At 45.9% G+C, this 19,569-nt stretch overlaps 4 protein-coding genes across 4 annotated transcripts; 2 read left to right on the forward strand and 2 right to left on the reverse strand.

The window, feature by feature from the left end:
- Positions 1-1,463: 1,463 nt before the first annotated feature.
- HEM2 (porphobilinogen synthase HEM2) lies at positions 1,464-2,363 on the forward strand (the record flags this gene model as incomplete). The annotated part of the gene is made up of 1 exon (XM_026754041.1): positions 1,464-2,363. One exon carries the CDS (start codon positions 1,464-1,466, stop codon positions 2,361-2,363), a length of 900 nt encoding a protein of 299 aa, XP_026618103.1.
- Positions 2,364-2,998: 635 nt separating this feature from the next.
- On the reverse strand, positions 2,999-5,174 carry CDV56_100639 (uncharacterized protein; the record flags this gene model as incomplete). Its single annotated transcript, XM_026754258.1, has 2 exons — positions 2,999-4,215; positions 4,298-5,174. The coding sequence occupies 2 exons, from the start codon at positions 5,172-5,174 to the stop codon at positions 2,999-3,001; spliced, it is 2,094 nt and encodes a 697-aa protein (XP_026618104.1).
- Positions 5,175-8,224: 3,050 nt separating this feature from the next.
- XPO1 (exportin CRM1) lies at positions 8,225-12,062 on the forward strand (the record flags this gene model as incomplete). Its single annotated transcript, XM_026755072.1, has 11 exons — positions 8,225-8,320; positions 8,379-8,408; positions 8,473-8,545; positions 8,615-8,686; positions 8,741-9,453; positions 9,516-10,287; positions 10,337-10,807; positions 10,871-11,100; positions 11,167-11,545; positions 11,596-11,767; positions 11,822-12,062. The coding sequence occupies 11 exons, from the start codon at positions 8,225-8,227 to the stop codon at positions 12,060-12,062; spliced, it is 3,249 nt and encodes a 1,082-aa protein (XP_026618105.1).
- A 1,968-nt stretch (positions 12,063-14,030) lies between these two features.
- Positions 14,031-16,360, reverse strand: CDV56_102259 (shugoshin family protein; the record flags this gene model as incomplete). The annotated part of the gene is made up of 4 exons (XM_026755878.1): positions 14,031-15,190; positions 15,254-15,777; positions 15,834-16,278; positions 16,339-16,360. The coding sequence occupies 4 exons, from the start codon at positions 16,358-16,360 to the stop codon at positions 14,031-14,033; spliced, it is 2,151 nt and encodes a 716-aa protein (XP_026618106.1).
- Positions 16,361-19,569: the final 3,209 nt, after the last annotated feature.

A 19,569-nucleotide genomic window follows, 5' to 3' on the forward strand; every position in this document is an offset into this window, starting at 1 on the left:
ATATTTAAGAGCTTTAATGGTTCCCCTTATATACTAATTAATAGGTATATTTATATAGCCTAACAGAATAATAGATTACTCCTCTACTAATATAGCTATACTAGCTTCTACTATCTAGATATTAGGGTTATTAGTAATTAATTAGGGTTATAATTACCTTATATTAGGGATACTCTTAGTAGAAACTATCTTTACTTGGTAATATATATAAAAAGTACTCCTACTAGGCTATCTTAATTAGTAAGGTAATTAAAATTATAAGAGTACTTAGGGAATACTATTAACTAAATAGTAGATAGTATAGTAATAATAATATCTTTATTAGTAAACTAATTATTAAGGTATAAGATACTCACCTCTTAGTAGATCATATATATAATTGCGTGCTTGGGTGAAGTTCACACTTTAAGGTGGTTCTGCCGCTCTGTCTGCCGCACTGCCTCCCTTTTCTAGCTGCTGCTCTGGAAAGGGCTGAGGCCACACAGAATGTGTGGCCTAAAGTCCTTGTAATAATATCTCTATAGGTTATATGCTACCTACATAACCCCTATAGTTTACTATATATAGACTCACTATGCCTAATACTTAAGATATATAGTAGTAGACTAATATATAGAAAGCTATTGATCAGCTTACACAGCAGCAAGGTCATAGGGGCTATAGATATAGATATAGGTGCGGGCAAAGCTATAGGCAGGGGGCTTACTATTAGCATTCTAGAGGGAATGACAAGCATCATCTAATTTTAAATACAGGCTTCTGATTAGTCAAGAGAATATATAATTGATTTTAGAATTAGAATAAATTAAACCTGCAAATCCTATCATTAAAATTATATAGTAAATCAAATTACTTTTATCCTCTGCCGAGTTTGCTTCCCAATTCACATTGATCACATGACCAAACCTTACCAGATCAGGTAAGAGGGGTGTCGCTGGAACCTACGGGGTGTCGGTAAGGCGCCAGGGGGTGTTGCTATATCATCCCCCTTTATAATAATCCTTAAGAGTGCATCTGCACAATTACCATCACTGGGCAGGAAATGATAAGGAAGAGGAGTGGAGAGAGGAACAGAGCAAGACTATAGACCCTTGAATTGCAAACTGCTCAACTCCCCCTACATCTATTACCTCATTCACCCAATGTCTTTCTCAAATCTTGTGTCGGATCTTGCCTTTAGGGATGCTCATGATGATCGGAGCTCTCAAATATCCCACACGCGGTCTCAGGCCACTGCTCGGTCATATACAAGCACAGCCGCTACAAGTGTCAGCATTTCTGGTGACATTTCAAGCCAGCTCCATGCTGGATACAGCCATCCGCTGACCAGATCATGGCAAGCTGAAAGACAATTGACGAAGGTTCGTGGCGCCAAAGTAGTCAGTCAATTTTTCATGCTTTGAAGACTACGGCATTGATCCAAGCTTTTGTGATTGGGGTCTTTTCTGATTTCAAGACAGGAAATGCTCATCTATCCATTATTCATCACAGACAACCCTGATGAAGAGACTCCAATACCATCACTGCCTAATCAGCATCGCCGGGGTTTGAACCGCCTTGTTACTTTCCTCAAGCCACTTGTCCAAAAGGGCCTGCGCTCTGTTATTCTATTTGGGGTCCCACTTCACCCGACCGCAAAGGATGCCCTGGGTACTGCTGCAGATGATCCTTCTGGTCCTGTCATTCAGGCTATTCGTCTTCTCAGGTCACGCTTTCCTAATCTCTATATTGTGACCGACGTTTGTCTCTGCGAGTACACATCTCATGGTCACTGCGGTATACTACGAGAGGATGGGACGCTGGATAACGCTCAATCTGTTGATCGAATTTCGGATGTCGCCCTTGCCTATGCTACTGCCGGTGCGCATTGCGTCGCTCCATCCGATATGAACGATGGGAGAGTTCGCGCCATCAAACTGAAGTTGATTGAAGCAGGCTTAGCCCATCGTGTTCTCTTAATGTCCTACAGTGCAAAGTTCAGTGGTTGTCTCTATGGACCGTTCCGTGATGCAGCCGGTTCTTGCCCGTCTTTCGGGGACCGCAGATGTTATCAGCTGCCACCGGGTGGCCGCGGACTCGCCCGGCGAGCGATTCAACGAGACGTGGGTGAAGGCGCGGACATCATAATGGTGAAGCCTGCAAGCAGTTATCTGGACATCATCAGAGACGCAAAGGAGCTTGCAAAGGATATGCCAATTGCAGCGTATCAGGTTAGTGGTGAGTATGCTATGATCCATGCCGCTGCCAAGGCTGGAGTGTTCGATTTGAAATCGATGGCGTTTGAAAGTACGGAGGGGATTCTCAGAGCCGGTGCCGGAATTATCGTGAGCTATTTTGTACCAGAATTCCTGGACTGGCTTTAGCCAGTTACTTGTTATATTTCTCTTCGCATCTCCTGTCAGTCATTGTCATGTTCGTTGATGCGCAAAATTATATCGAGTCAGTTGAGAGAGAGAGAAAGGCGCTCAGGATTATGATCAATATTAATTAGGCTGTAGGACTGTCCTAAGGTAGCATAAGTACTTCATGCCTTCCCTCTTGCCTCCCTTTCTCCAACGTCAACTTGGCAGCAACAGAACCGAAACATGTGAACGAGATTTGTATTAAACATAAACTCATACCATTACATCACTTGTCGGCCAGGCCGCTTCGCTTTTGGTAGACATATCAGTAGAGTATCCTTCGGCATCTCAAGAGGCGCTTCTTCCCCCCACTTCTGGTGTAATGTATGGGTCTGTTTCCGACTAGGCGAAGAAAGTCATGAAGAGAGAGGTAGGACATACAAAAAAAAAAAAAAAAAAAGACTCCCGGGCACATATAGGTGAGGTGCCAGCACAGTAGCGAAGTGAGAACCCGCCTTATGTTGCAGACGCTACATATGTACATATCAAACAGAGATTTGCTAACACCGAACTGCAAATGCTGGCCATGGCTCGAAAAACGTAGTTGTATTATTTGACACTCATAATCATGACGACATATCTTAAAAGTTTCAACATCACATGTAGCTTGGTTTAAGACCCTGAAAACCATATGCTACAATGTCAGTTTTGACTACTTCGCCCGGTGCCACATAAGCACCGCGCCGGAGACGCACGCCGGGATATATTGTGCAACCGGCACCGACGTAACAGTCCTCCTCGATTGTGACGGGGCGACCTTGATAGCGGCTTTGAGAGCCCTTCCGTTCTTGCATGTTTGCATGGGCCATTGAACTGAGAATAGTGACCCGAGGACCTATCCATGTATGAGCACCGATAGTGATAGGGCAGTCATCCACGAAGAGACAGTTTTCTGATATCATAACGTCCTCGCCAATGTGAATGTTGAACCCATAGTGGCATTGAAAAGGTGACTCAACAACAGCGCCTTGCCCAATAGATCCGGCGGGTCTCAGTGATCCCACGCTTGATGGAGAACCAACAACCGAACCAGGCGGAATCAGAACATCCTTCAGCAGACGATGTTGTTCCTTCGCACTTAAGCCTGAAACGGGATTACAAGCATTGTTGAACCGCCAGATGGCGGCTTTACATCGCTCTCGCTCCTCCACAAGATGAATATCGAAAGGGCGATAGAGCTCGCCGCGAATCATCTTGTCCTTTTCCGATTCTTCGCTTACAGCACGATTTGACAACTGATGCTCAATACTAAGAGCCATCCGAGCCTGTGCCTGCGGGCTGCTCGTGTCCACAGTGCCAGTATGTGCTGGCCGTTGATCAATACCACCTTGAAAGATGGATATCCCAGGTTTTTGATGTGATCCGTGTGATATGTCTCGAATCGATGGGACAATCTGATAGTCACCTTTCGCATGTCCCTCACGCGATAGTTCGTGTATCGATGGGACCTCTCGATAGTCAGACTTGGTTACATGATCAGGTATAAACGTAGCATGGCCTGCATTAGGCCAACTTCGTTTAGACCATGGCCCACGAGCCGAATTTGCTCCTGTCGGGCTTGCATTGAACTGCCCAGCGACACGATCGTTCTCATCAGTGACAATTGGCCTCATCTTTCCCGGGTCAAGTTGTTCTGCCAGAGTTTGCTGTCGTTCATGCTGCTGGGTCAAGTCATGCACGTACTGCGCCCCTAGATCTGGGTAGCCCTCTTTTGATTGCAACGGAACTGGAGTTTTCGCACTTGAGGGCTTCTGCCACGTGCTTCGGGACGAATAACCTTCGCAGAGGAAGCCACCTCTGAGACAATTGTTGCCTGTGAACAAATGTTGAGCGATCATGGCAAAAAGTACGAAGAAATTCCAGATTCCTTGCTAGAGGCGCGAAGAATAACTTACACGCAGGATGCTGCTCGTCGCATTTTTTTTTCCTTCTGCGACATGTCATGCAGCCAGTTTTGGTTCGGTTGCTGAAGACGCGCTTTCGCTTAGGGGCGACTTGTATAGCCGCTTGTGGCTGTTCTTGCGAAAACGTAGGTAATGACTCTTTGGTTTGTGTAGATCCTTCTGTCGAGCGATTCGTCGCACTCCAGCTCTTCTGCTGTAAGCATTGTCCGTCGTGATCCTGGGACTCGCGCTGGAGTACCTCTGCCAACTGAGCATCTGAGGGGTCAATCTGTTGTGCGCGCTGTGCCTGTTGCACCAGATGTGAATCATAGTCATTCAAAGAAGCATTTGCTGAGGCGGATCGTGAATCCTCATTTCTGTCTGATTGGGCAATTGACGGTGAAGGCTGTTTGAGCTCATGGGAGCCAGGGGGCGAGACAGCGATGTTGAGAGCAAGCGGTTGGGTGTGAGAGTCCGTAGCGGCATCTGATCGTATGGCTGGACTTCGAGAGCCTTTAGAAGATGATGACGGAAGTTCTTGTCGCTCATCAATTTCTGACCTCTTCCGCTTGTTTGCACTTTGCCCTCCTAATAATGAGCCACTATGGGAAGTGGAACGCTGCATCGATCGTTCGTCCGGGTCAATTTCAATGTTTCCGTTATCTCGCGCGCGTTCTTCCGTTCGAGATGGAGTGTCGAGTTCGACTCTGCCTCGATTATTCGATATGTCTTCGTTGCTAGATGAGTCGGCGGCAGTAGGGCTAAAGCCGACGGTCATTGGCGCCGTGATCTCCCTTCCATTCACCGCAGTAAACCGAGGAGGACTCTGGTTCTCCAACTTAGACCTCTTCTCGGGTTCGTGACCATTCGTCATTGAAGTGGACGCCATGGTGCTCATTCTCGAAAGGCAAATGAAGCTATGGTATCAAGATGACGCGAACGCTCGCTGCGCGGATCCTTTCAGTCTGGCTGATGGAACTATGATATTTTGACTGATCGAATCTGAACCTGGAAAACTCTTCTTGTTGTCTTATATCTATTTCGCATCGACCAGTGAGGATAGCAGCCCGAAATCTCAAGAAGGGTGGGAAGACAAACAGCTGATATTCGCTGGGATAGTTGTTCAGAGCCAAGTCGAATAAAGGTGGATGTTGTGAACGTTGTCACTGCACTACCAAATTGCTTGCGGTATTTCAAATGCTGGTTGAATCAGGATAACAAGCCAAACAAGATGAGGACATAAGAACGATTAAAAAAAAGAGAGAAAAGAAAAGAAAAGAAAGAAAGAAGGTTGGCCAAATCACTTGGTTTCTTTCGACGAGAGCGCGCGATGAATGATGGCCAATATATGGAGGAAGGAAGTGTTATTGGTCAGGCAATTCAGAAGAGGACGACTGCCCGGGTGAAAATCAAAGTATCAATATTCGTATGGGTGAGAAAAACAAGTATGCCCTGGGTTAAAGAGCTAGGTAGAATCCGCAGTAGCGAATGCAGAATAATGCGCAATGAGGGGTCAAGGATGATAAAATAGTACCTTAGTATAGTAGCCTGGAGACCAATCCCAACCACCTCAGACAGAAGATCGCGCAGGTCAATCATAAATCACCTGGGATCAGACAACTACAGATGAGTGATCTGACAACACCAGTACCTAATCTGTATATATAAGATAGAAGACAGATATGCCTAGTCACCAATCATCACAATGAAGAGATAACCTTGAAAATTCAGTGACTATGAGATAGAGTGCTTGAAGAAGAGGATCATGAAAGGCATAAGGAAGAGAGGAGTAGAAGAGGGAATAAAGGACTGGGAACAGGAGGTATCTAAGGCATAGATAACACAGAGTATATAATAGACTAAATTATATTATTAGAATGAACTGGTAGTAGTAGCTATATAGATACAGTGTACAGAGTAGGGGCAAAAGAATTACCGCCTAGAGTGTATTGAACTAATAGGTACAAGATGCTGATCAGACACCCTAATAGTACATCTCTCTAGAGTATGGAGAATCTATCTAGAGTGGGTAGATCACTGTGGATAGGTAATCTTTATCTAACTACTTGACTTACATACATGACTGCGCGACAAAACCTTTATGACTGGTTAGATCTCATTGAATGGGCCTACCTGACCGGGCTACTAAGCTGTCAATGGAAGTCAAGGCAATACCAGGGGTGCCATACCTATATATGGAAATGCCAAATCTCTGTATCTACTAATAGTCTAATAAATGTGTAGGAGAAATTGAGTTTCATAGCGCATAGTTATTTGGCTTGTCATTTGGGCGAGACGCCATCATGGTTATTTTTTCCTGCTCAATGAGCATGATGTACTCTGTATGGAAAGCGCGTTTATGTACAGAGTAAGAATGGTAAGGTACTCTGTACTCTCTATTAACCTATATTTACTAACTTACCCAATCACTTATGCACCAAGAGAATCTCACTTTCCCTTCATATTTGATCAAGGGGGTAGAGACAATATAAGAGCTATAAGTGCTGCTGAGCTCTATATGCCTTAGGGATTGTCCCAAATAACCAGCATAAGAGTATGTATTACATACTTCCTGGACATCTACAGACTGGCAAGCCTCCACTCTGAGCAACACCGGTCTTTTACTAATCCTACCTAAGGTAGGTAGTCAAAGCATTCACAAAGTATTAAATTACTTACTGTACCTAAGGCTACCTACCTTAACTACTGGGTTTTTTTTAGCTCTTTACGGAGTAGTCTTCTACTATTTAACACCTTTCATTTCTGCCTATGTAACTAATTAGAGAGTATTCAAAGTTATAGTCTTTATATAGTCTTTATACTTGGGACTGGGTGATGTGATTACTATTAACTAGCTTTAAGGTCTTGAATCACGTCTATGCGTTTGTGCCACAAATATTTCAGTGGCCCAATCGCCATAGTCTTCATACCTTCCATAAGGTGTCTATAGGCAATCTACATAAGCTGGTAAGTCTCATGATCTTGTCTGGGTACCGCCGTATGTCTGGCGGCAACGTCTCCTAGAGAGATTGGCCATTGTCAGAAACCAAGGATTCTGACCATCTCCCTGTGGTGTTTAGCTGCATCAAATTCAAGACTCGAGTACGGTGATTTTATTGTCTAGGGCGAAATTTCCCAGGACTATAATTCGAGTCCATTCGGCGGCAATTCCATCATAATACCTAATTATCTAAACCATAACTTAAGCGTTGCATAGAGGCCCAGAGAAATTAGTCTCTGCAAGTGGCAGTTATTATTGCTCTTATTCTGGGACAATTACTATGTGCGCACATTATTATGTGGATATGTTGATATCAACATATGCAAGAGAATCGAATATTGAGATTAATTTCGCTATGCTTTTTCATGATATATAGTAGATCTTTACTATTACTGCCAATATAGATAATCAATCGAGCTTTTTATTGGTGAGGCACCTGAAGTAGAAGAAAGGCTGCGGATTATAGTAGTTAATGTGCCCTTAGTAGTCTTCAGTAGTGAGTACTCCGTAGCTACAAGACACTTAGTAAGCAATTTAGATAGTTGATACATCACACCAACCTGACAATTGCAACAGGAGTAGACTCTCTTCACCGCCAATAATTGACACTCAGATGCTTTCATCTATATCTCCATTTTACAAACTCTACAATTACATCAAGCACCAAGCCCCGCTATACCCTGTGTCTTTCTGAAATCACTGTCAACTTATACTTTGGAATCGAGAGCTTTTTGAAATCCCAAAGCTCCGGTCAACCCCTCTAAAAGAGCCTCAACCCCGCCAAACCTCTTGTTCGCCCGATCAACCTTCCGAAACCCCGTACTAACCAGCGCCCATCAAGTGTTCAGTAAGGCTTTCTCCTGTGCATCATACGCGTCTAGCACGTATCTCAGTGGTCAAGCTGTAGAACGGACGGGGCCGTCAGTCCTTGAGACAGGATGTCTGTTTCCATACAAGAATTGGACAACACTGTCCGGGCCTTCTACGAGGGCAAAGGAGATTTGGTGAGGCACCAGAATGAAATTGGCGAATACGTATAATTTTGCTTCAAGAGCTTGGATTGCTAACTTTACAATGCGACTTGCCCTTTAGCAAAAGCAAGCCCAGCAGACTCTAACAGAAGTGAGTATTACCTAAACTCAAGACTAAATATTTGTAGGTTAACTAACTCACTTTTGACAACCAGTTCAAGCAAAATCCGGATGCTTGGTTGATTGTGGGTAATATACTCCAAGAATCATCGTATCTGCAAACGAAGTGTAAGGCAATGTCTCGCGTGTTCTCCTTTTACTTGCTTCACTTGATACATCATATGCTGACCATGCTAGACCTCGCGCTGCAGGTCCTTGACGATGTGATTATGACTAGATGGAAAGTTCTACCAAGAGAGCAGTGTCTTGGTAAGCAGCAGAAGTCGCGTGTTCTTTTGTCAACCCATGGCTAAAATCACTCAGGCATACGAAATTTCATCGTCAACTTCATTATCGAAAATTCCAAATCAGAAGAGAAGCTCAGAAGTGAGCGCGCCTTCTTGAATAAGCTCAACCTGGTCCTCGTTTCTATTCTCAAGCAAGAGTGGCCCCACAATTGGCCGACTTTCATCAATGAAATAATCTCGTCTTGTCATACGAGTCTCTCTATCTGCGAAAACAATATGGCCATCCTTCGCTTGTTATCAGAGGAAGTATTTGACTTCTCGCAGGATCAGATGACCTCTGTCAAGGCCAGAAATCTCAAGACTTCGATGACACAGGAATTCTCATCAATCTTCCAACTGTGCTCTGAAGTTTTGAATACAGCAAACCAGCCGAGTCTGATCAAGGCCACATTAGAGACCCTCCTTCGATTCCTGAATTGGATACCCCTGGGATACATATTTGAGACTCCCATCATCAACACGCTCTTAACCCGTTTCCTGGACGTTCCCGATTTTCGGAATGTGACATTGAAGTGTCTCACAGAGATTGGCGGACTGCAAATTGGCAACCCTTACAATTACGATGAAAGATTGGTCCAAATGTTCACTGAGACGTTGACCATAGTCTCGAAGACTATTCCACTTTCGATGGACCTAAAGCAAACATATGCTAAAAGCAATTCAAGGGATCAGGAGTTTGTCCTCAACCTAGCACTGTTCCTCTCCAGCTTTTTCAGCGCTCATCTAAATGTAAGTGTGGTAAAATAGCGTTGAGGGTGGACGTTGACAGGAATACTGACCATTGTGCTCAGCTCATTGAAAAGTTACCGAACCGGGACTACCTCACACATGCTCATTTTTACCTCATCCGTATCAGTCAGATTGACGACAGAGAGGTCTTCAAGATTTGCCTGGAGTACTGGACAAGACTAGTGCAGGAGCTATACGAGGAGATGCAACAACTTCCAATCACAGATATTAATCCCCTGGTTAGCATGGGTGTTAGTGGTTTGTCAAACGGAGGGGCACCACACCCTAGTACCCTTGCCAATTACCCCCTTCGCAAGCATAAGTACGAGGAGGTCCTATCAAACCTCCGTACTGTGATGATCGAGAAAATGGTCAGGCCAGAAGAAGTCTTGATTGTTGAAAACGACGAGGGCGAAATTGTTCGCGAATTCGTCAAAGAAAGTGACACGATCCAGCTCTACAAGACAATACGAGAGTGTTTGGTCTATTTGACACATCTTGACGTCGTTGACACCGAAAATATCATGATCGAGAAGTTGGCTAAACAGGTGGACGGGTCTGAATGGTCATGGGCTAACTGCAATACTCTATGTTGGGCCATTGGGTCAATCTCTGGGGCCATGAATGAGGAGACTGAAAAGCGCTTCCTTGTCACTGTGATCAAGGACCTTCTTGGTCTCACGGAAATGAAGCGAGGAAAAGACAACAAAGCGGTCGTGGCCAGTAACATTATGTATATTGTAGGGCAGTACCCGCGTTTCTTGAAGGCCCATTGGAAATTCCTGAAGACGGTTGTCAACAAGTTGTTTGAATTTATGCACGAGACACACGAAGGTCAGTTCCGCAGCCGATGTCCGGTGCCTTTCTTTCTGACCCATATCAGGTGTCCAAGACATGGCGTGTGATACATTTATCAAGATCGCAAACAAGTGCAGGCGCCACTTTGTCGCCCTTCAGCCTGGGGAAAACGAGCCATTTATTGAGGAAATTGTTCGAAATATGAGAAAGATCACCTGTGACCTTTCGCCACAGCAAGTTCACACTTTCTACGAAGCATGCGGCTATATGATTTCTGCCCAAGGTCAGAAAAGCCTCCAGGATCGTTTGATTGAGAACTTGATGTCCCTTCCCAACTCTGCATGGGATGCTATTATAGCTCAGGCGAATCAAGACCCGTCCATCCTCCAGGATGGAGAAACGATAAAGATCATCGGCAATATTATGAAAACGAACGTCGCAGCATGTTCCTCGATTGGCACTTACTTCTATTCCCAGATTGGTCGGATCTACCATGACATGTTGAATATGTATCGGGCTTCCAGCCAACTCATTAACGATGCCGTTGCGCACGATGGTAAATACACTTGTGGCTCTTGCTATCTTTTTTTCTGCGTCGTCATTGTCTAACGTCCAGCAGGCAACATCGCCACCAAGACCCCGAAAGTCCGAGGGCTTCGGACCATCAAAAAGGAGATTCTTAAACTTATCGATACCTATGTGCAGAAAGCCGATGATCTGGAGATGGTCAACGCAAACATGGTCCCGCCACTTCTCGAGGCTGTTCTGGTAGACTATAACCGAAATGTTCCCGACGCGCGGGAAGCAGAGGTGCTGAACGTCATGACCACAATCATCCATAAACTACATGTATGTAACATTTCTCGGGCAAGTATCGCTTTTGGAAATGTCGTCGGGTCTGACTTGCCTCATCAGAGCCTTATGGAAGACAAAGTTCCCTTGATCATGGAGAGCGTTTTCGAATGCACCCTCGAGATGATCAACAAAGACTTCCACGAGTATCCGGAGCACCGTGTGCAATTCTTTAAATTGCTCCAAGCGATCAATCTATACTGTTTCCCAGCATTACTCAAACTTGATGCCACGCAATTCAAGTTTGTGATCGACTCTTGCATGTGGGCCAGTAAACATGACAATCGTGAAGTGGAAAATACCGGCCTTACAATGTGCCTCGAACTGATGAACAATATGGCCGAGACCGATACGCAAACGTCGAGTATTTTCTTTCGCCAATTTTTCATTCCAATTCTGCAAGACGTGTTCTTCGTCCTTACCGACAGCGACCACAAAGCAGGTTCGTATACGTCCATGGTATTAGAGAAGCTTACGCTCACCTTCTGGCAGGGTTTAAATCTCAAGCAATGCTACTGTCGCGTATGTTTTACTTCATCGAATCCGGGAAAGTTCAGGAACCCATTTATTCCCCCGAGCAAGCGCCGCTGGGGACATCCAACAAAGACTTCTTGCAAGAATACGTTGCGAACCTCTTGCAAAATGCTTTCAAGAATCTTCAGGAGTAAGTTTGGCTGCTAGCCTGGTCTCGATTGACGCGGTGCTGAACCTGTCGCAGAATACAAATCAAGCAGTTTGTAGTTGGCTTGTTTACCTTCAATGATGACTTCAACAAGTTCAAGACTCACTTGCGGGATTTTTTGATCTCTTTGAAAGAGTTCGCAGGTGATAATGCAGAGCTATACGCAGAGGAAAGAGAGCAGGCTTTGCGGGATGCACAAGCTGCAGAACGAGACCGGGCAATGAGAGTTGGAGGTCTGTTGAAGCCGTCTGAAATGGATCAGGAGGATGAGCTCTGACTCGACTTGGAACTCCGTACTGAACTGCCAGTGAGCTCATTAGATAGAGCTACAAAAGACTTAGAGGGGTTGGTGACTCCAGATGACGGTCTCAACGGTTGGTCCCTTTATGGGCTTTGAGGCTTTACTGCTCATTCTATGCCTGTTTCAGCGTGCTACGTGACAAACAGGGCTTGCTCCGTTTGCCATCTTAACTTCCCTTCGCTTGGATCCGATATGGACGTGGTTTTGGGTCTCTTTCCGCCTACCGACGTACTATCTCTTAGTAATTCCGCTCTTCTTGCCTGACGCTCATCCATGGGCTGTGCTTTAGCGAGAACAAATCGCCATTTAAGGGCGTAGTGCTTCTACTAATTTGTTTACGCCAGGTATACTTCCTCTGCGATCTACGCTAACAGCCCCGAGGAGGATGGTTGGAGAAGGGGGCGGCCGGTTGAGATGCTTATGGCGATTCCGGCAACCTGAACATAGAATTGAACTTTCTGATATCTAATTAAAGGCGTACGGCGCATGGCTATGTATATGACCTCACTCTTTTTGTTAGATTGGCGTTCAGTGTGCTCCATATGACAGTAGCATGACAGTAGCTCTTGGGAGTAACTATGATTGTGCTAATCAAATCAGCCATCAGCAGCTACTAGGGTATGTAGCTACCTAGAAATATCATTTTATTATTATTGTATTGGGAGGGAAAACATGTCTGCCAGTACTAGTAGAATAAAAGCGGTGAGGGACACAGTATGCTAGGTTGACTAGCCCCGCAAAGAGTATATGTTGCACATCCCTCCCTCACTTCAAACCCACAGCTCAAAGAAGAGTTTGACTTATATATATGAATGATGTCACGCACTAGTCAGGTGCCCTCAAATACAGCATCCAGCTCTCATATTCAGTTGATATCCCCAGCGGTCTCACAAGAAAACCATTCCTCTGTCCTTATTTCGGGCACACTGAGATTGAGGGCCGAGAATGACAGTATCGCCACAGATCAGAATGGGGATGCAACAACGGCGCGACATATAAGGTGGACTGAAGATGTTGTAGACAACGAGGGAATGGGTAAAAAGAGCTCGAAAGGTAAGAGAATTTGGAATAGGCCATAAAAGCCGTCCACAATGATTTGGTTACTTCTACTCTCTCTTCCTTCTACTCTTTCCCCTTCATTCCAATAAGGCTATATTCGCCATCACTCGCATCATGTTCCATGCGGTTCAGATTGGACGCTAATTACGATAATGACGGGCCGTCTTTAACCCATACAGTATGTTGCATCTACCACAAAACCCGGCCTGTAGGGGAAAGCAGTTCCGAGTCTGATGATTCGACATCGAGTTCCTCCGAGTCGGAAAGTGACAGCGATGTAGATTGCCGCGAGTCCAGAGGCCACGCGCAAAACCACAAACAAAATGCAGGAGATCCGAGTCAATCTCCCCCAAGCCGGTCTTTGAATAAAGGACGTACCCCCTCTTGCACAAAACGCCATGGCAGGAGAAACGGGAAGAGGAAACCAAGTCCGAATGCATACGAAAAAATGCCAAAAGTAAAGGGCCAACCCAAAAATCCGGGGTTGTAGCCCATGCATCAACACCACTCCTCATCTGCAAATACCGCGGCATATAAGTCCCCATGTCTTCCATCTGGACGTTGTGGTATGCGATAACAGTTGGCACCATTGACCCAGAGGAAGAGTCACTCAGGGAAGTGGGCTACAAACATGCAGACCTCTATCTGGGTGCCTGTTTCATATCCCCCCCCCGTCAATGGAAGGAAAAGAGAACGAATAAAAAGAAGACAGAGGAGAAATGGAACAAGATTACGAACTATGAACATGGATTTAGTGTGGTGTCTGCCACAGAGTCTCGTCAGTGGGATTTAGACTGAGCTAGAATCAATCACCGCAAACATCGATATCGGTGTTCGATCGGATGTCATATTGTCAAATTTGTGCCGCCTCATGGAATAGCTGATTCATAGCATCATACTTTTTCTTCGAGCGACTGCCCGCTGCCCACGTTTCAACCGTCCTCCAACTATCGCTTTTGAATTTGAGCTGGATTCTTCGTTCAGTACTGGGCTATCGGTGCCGGCGTTCTCAGCCGGCGTTGTTGCCGCCGATACTTCGGAAGAAGCACCCGATGTCGACAACGTCTGAGTCAAATGCAGACCCGTCCTTAATTCGCATCGGGTATTCTGGGTGGATGTCCTAAGATGTGAGGAGTGGCGTCGAGGTTGTTTGCTTCTACCAGGAGCTGGCCCCGACTCTTTTGCAACAACATGTCTTTGCGAGAAGTCAGTATCACTTGTAGATTGTGGGTCGAGCTCATTGTTTCTCTCGGCATCCGAAACGCGGATCGTATTCTGGTCCTCGCAGCCTCCGGGCTTGCTGTTTTCAACGGAGCAGTTTGGTCTCCCACTAGCGCCCGATAACAGCTCAGCTTGTAGAGTATCATGGTCCTCTTCGTCAGAGGTCGCATTCTTTGCCGATGTGTTCTTCCTTCTTCTGAGAGAAACCATGTGTATGGGAGAACGTGATGAGCGACCTGAAGACTTTTCCAATGGTGATATAGGTTCCCCGGTGGTTCCTGGCGAACCCTCTAGTTGTTTAGCTTGGCTCACATCGGTCTGTAATCCCACACATCCCTCATCTGTAGGCTCGGGGAGTGCAGCTGTGTTCGATGTCCTGCTCAGCCGTTTCCCCCCGACAGCGGGAACAAATTCGTCTGTGGGCCGACGCATTTTGTCCCTTAGGTTCGGTTCCGCATAGCTCACGACAGATCTTTGACGTCTTGTTGGGCGTGACGGGGGGGCGCTTAATAATGAAGAAGTCGTTCCAGAGCCACTTTGAAATATAGATACAGTTTTTGCAGGGTACAATGGTTCTGGTTTCTGTGCCTCCTTGTCTGGAAGTACGACTATATCGCGAGCATTGGTTTCTTCTCGCTCATTTTCATTCGAGCATTGGCGGGAGAAATTCCCAACGAAGCTACCCTGTTGCTGGCAAATTGATTCTTCTCCGGGCTCTTCTGGATTGAGAGGCCCTTTCTGTCTTTGCGATTTCTTGCGGATTCCATCATGGATTGCGATAAGGGGGAGTTCGTCCGGGGAGGTGATACTAAGGTTGCCGTTCTCTGCGATTCATACAGTTAACAAGCCGTTCATGCTGATTTTAAACCATAACAGAGTTTCCATACTTGGTTCAAGAGCTTTGCGTTGAGTTGCTTTGGGGGTACTAGAATCGCGCTTCAGCTGCGCGTCCTCTCTCAGTAGTGAATTCCTTTTACGAGTAGACACTCGTCCTTCGACTTTCTTGGGCGATGAGTGACGCGGCCGACTGTATTGGAAATCGTCACCTGTACTAGTCGAAAGATATTCGTCTTCACAATCTGCACCAAATTTCCTCTTGTGCCCAGCCCTCTTTGGAGATATTGTCTCGTCCAGCTCAGTAACCGAGGACCGGCCCGACATTGGTGGGATCTCATTCGAGGTGGAAGGGTCTGGCTTTTGTCTCTTCCTTGTATCCAAGTTTGAGAATAATGCAGGGCCGTCCAATCTCTCATCAACGTCCAGTATTTTGATAGTTTCAAAGACTTTCTTAGAAGCCTGTGGGCTAGCCTCCCCACCATTGGTTGTCGATAGTGGAAATGACGCCTCTGCCGTGTCTGGAGCGGTACAGATCTCACGATCAGAATCGACCAGGCGTCGTATTTCCTGCGACCTGATATTGCTAAGCACAAAATACATATGTGTAACAAGATTTCGACCAATACTTACTCAAGGGTTTCTCGCGGGTAGCATTTGTCTTCGAGAATTACCGGCAGACCTCCCTGTTCCTCAGACACCAAGTTGATCTCAGGGTCAGGTTTCCTGTATGTGGATTCAAACATCGACGGTTTGAGTTGCCCCAAACTTCCGGCGCCCGATCTGTCGTCACAGGACTTGCCCAACCTGCGTGGCAAAGTGCCCAACTCGTTCACAAGATTGCTCAACTCTGCTAATTTGTCGTCTAGTCTCGTTTTGATATCATAGACACCATTGTGGAGCGATTTGGCCGCTTCAAACCTCTCCAACTCTTGACTCAGCATTATGACCTGCTCCCGCAGGGAAACATTCTCGGCGAGCAGATTGGAAACCTCAGATTCAAGAGTGCGAATACGAAGGGACTGTATTGAATTGACACGAGCAATCTCGCGGTTCTGCCGGACAAATCGTCGCTTCACTATTATTGACCCACGAGTAATCAATAAGAGCCTCGGGAAGAGAAAAACAAGTGATATACATAAGAAATCAGGGAGTGGCATGGACGCGGCGGTGGAGAGAGGAGGCTGGATAATAGGGAGAGGTGGATGAGAGCAGCTTACGGATATCAATGGGCTCTGTCGGAGCTGTTGATTCATTCAATCGAGCCATGTTTCTGAAAGTTCATGCCAAGTGGAATGCCTCCTCGTCAGTTTCTGGAGACCTAAACCTGTGGAGAGGGGAAGGATAGCCAGAAGATTGTAGATAGCGCCAGTTAATTATCCGGGTCTGTTTATATAACTCTGTCAGGCCCTGAGGGACAATGGGCATGTATTCTTGACCACGGAGCGGATGCGAAATGTAAACAGACCGTGGTTGGCGGTACGGAGTAGTGTGGGCACTGGGCAAAGTCCCGTTGTTGATGTTTGTCCACATAGGGCCTAGTCAAGTGGGAATTAGGGAAGGCGCTTATCTTGATATGTTCCCTAGCCATCCATGTGTACTTCACGTTTCTGCGGGTTTTGTTTGCTCCTCTCAGTTCCTCAACTGGATTTTAATAGTCAGAGCAGTATTTCTCTTTTCATTTCATTTCTTTCCACTTTGGGCAATTGACCCTTTGCTTGTACAAACCACAAACTGCACTGATCTATCAGGTGTCATGGCGTATTCATCGTCGCGTCCCACTTCGACATTTTTAGCTGGCACATCGGCATCATCATCAATTCGTCAACAGAGCAATCATAATGCCATCTCACACCAGCAGACTTTAGCTCTATCATCTCGCATTGCCTCCAAGAAAGCTGAGCTCGAAAATTTGAAACAGCTTCGGGATCTAAGTGGTGTCATGGCGATGCAAATGCAGGTTTTGGAGACCAAGATAGGGACATTAAAGGACGGTACAGAAGGTTTGTTACCTGTTGTTCCCAGCTTTCGCACAATGTTGAGTTTTGCGAAACTTTACTCAATCACCGAACGAAAAGAGAACAAGTCGGATAGGGGTGTATATACTCGCTAACTTGACCCAATTTTTTGACTTCTAGCTGTGGCTTGTGTACTTGCAAATTGGGACAACGTTCTACGGGCTATCAGTATGGCTTCAAGTAAGTCCGGCATGTTCTTGAGACTTGAAGCGCTGAACGTTGTTTCCCAATGAACTTGTTTCAGCGAAAATCACTGACGTTGCATGCCCACCTAGCAAAAGCTGCAGTTTCCACAAGCACAAAAGAGCAATCCTCGAGCGTTGAGACTCACAACAGCTTAATGGTTGAGCGTCGTCTGCCGGCAACCCTGGTGCGAATTCCTGTGGAAGAACGAGAAAGGCCGCAGGACTGAGGCATGCCGTTATCTCTCCCAACGTGGCCATATCCTTGACGAGTGTACATATTGTTCCTCCTGGCATGTGGGTGAGGCATTCTGGATATTAATGATGCTCCTGTCCTTGACAATGTCACCATCAATCCTGAAGCTCAATACCGCCAAAGACAAGTTCGGTGAATGCCAGGGATTTCAGAAGTATCACGTTTGGTGGACTTGTGTGGTCGACAAGGAATCTCATTCATGTCAGCGGCAGACTACTATTTAGCATCTGGATTCCTGATGCATCAAGCTTCTAAGGGAGACCTCTTGCAGCTGAAGTTTTGGTGTTCCTTGCATGACACATGCTCAGTGCTGCTAAGTTTTCAAGTCAGATGCAGGCCAGAAAGCGCTTGGAGGTAATGTGTGGCGGTTCGCCCATAGCTATTGTCATGAGCATATGTATGACTGGAGGTCAATTTGCATGCTATTTGCACCTATGCTAGACTGTCTATGGTCAGAGTGCATTACGCCCATCATAGCCGATTGGGGATTCGTCATATCGCCGTCTATAAGTGGTGATATCTGAGAAATGCCGAGCAATGACAGGGGGCTATACCTGGCTCGCCCATGGAGGCTTTCCCTTGGAATTTTCTTCTATAAAGCAGATAGCTCACTGAGAACATGCCATGCAGGGTGACTAGCCGGCTAATCTGTCATTCGTAGATGGTTTTTGGAAGATCCAGAGGCTTTCATTGTCTGTCATAGGTAGGTATCCTTCTTGGTATCAATGCCATTTTTCTTCCATAATACCCTACTTAGCAATATACCCCACAGATTAAACATCAGCTCTGATAAGCGCTTACTTCATATCTCATCACACCACTAGCCACCACAATAATTCTGTTTACTGCGGGTGGCTTTTTAAATATTTGGCCATTTAAAACACCATGTAGAGCACAATATCCAATAATCACCAGCTTTGACGATGTTTCTACTCCATCAGCATGGCCATCGACTCAATCCTCATACCGTTGATCTCTGTGGATACCAGACGGAATGGCGGCCCTGCACCCTGGAAAAGCTTGCTTCAGTGCTATCCTCTGGCGCCACGACAGCTCCACAGAACTCAGAAAAGAGATGTTGCTGATCCAGAGCAGTCGCCCTGCTCAGTATCGCCGGTCCCATTGGCATGGCCACCAACCTGTATCGCCTACCTACTGCTTCATGTTCATGGATACTCCCGCCTTTCTCATCGTCTACTCTTCCGGGAGCTCATATACCGCCGTTTCGTCAAAAAACGCTCAGAGCGAAATGTGAACGTAATCATGCGAGGTATCACAACCAAGTTTGCAACCGGACGAGACATGTAGGAAAGACGAGATGTTCCTAGCTTTCTTGCACAGCCTTCGAGTCCTTCTCTTGGCTCTGAAGCAATCCTTTGTATCTCAATTATATATGCACACTCAACAGAATGGATGCTACGTGATACTGGTTTAGAAGTGTCCTCAGCGCTATCTTCAGCTCAATCTCAGCTTACGTTTCTGCGACGAGGCAACGTCCAGAACAGATTCGATACTACGGTGAGGTTGAGGGGCCCTATCCTCCATCTTCATGTTGATTTATTTTGCTGAGATACGCCTCCTTCATGCATTCTGCACATGTCCCTTATTGCCTTTTGTTCAATCTTCCTGGACATTATTCTTCATTCGCCTTTACGAGGGAGGTGGCAATGAGGTGGTATATACATCATGGCTACCTTCACACTAATCTTGTGTACACTATAGTGAGTATAATCATATAAGGCTTAACTGATTTAAGAGACCGTACCAGTACAGGGCAGAAAAAGGAAGCGCCAGAAACAATTGGATGAGTCATGCTAGGGATAATCTCTATACTTAGAAGAACCACTGACTACCAGGGAGTAGCTGAACGTGTTCCTACATGCTTCTACATTCAGGAACACTGTGTTTCTGTT

The sequence above is a fragment of the Aspergillus thermomutatus genome, assembly GCF_002237265.1.
Source record: "Aspergillus thermomutatus strain HMR AF 39 chromosome Unknown NODE_12, whole genome shotgun sequence".
Lineage (NCBI taxonomy): Eukaryota > Fungi > Ascomycota > Eurotiomycetes > Eurotiales > Aspergillaceae > Aspergillus > Aspergillus thermomutatus.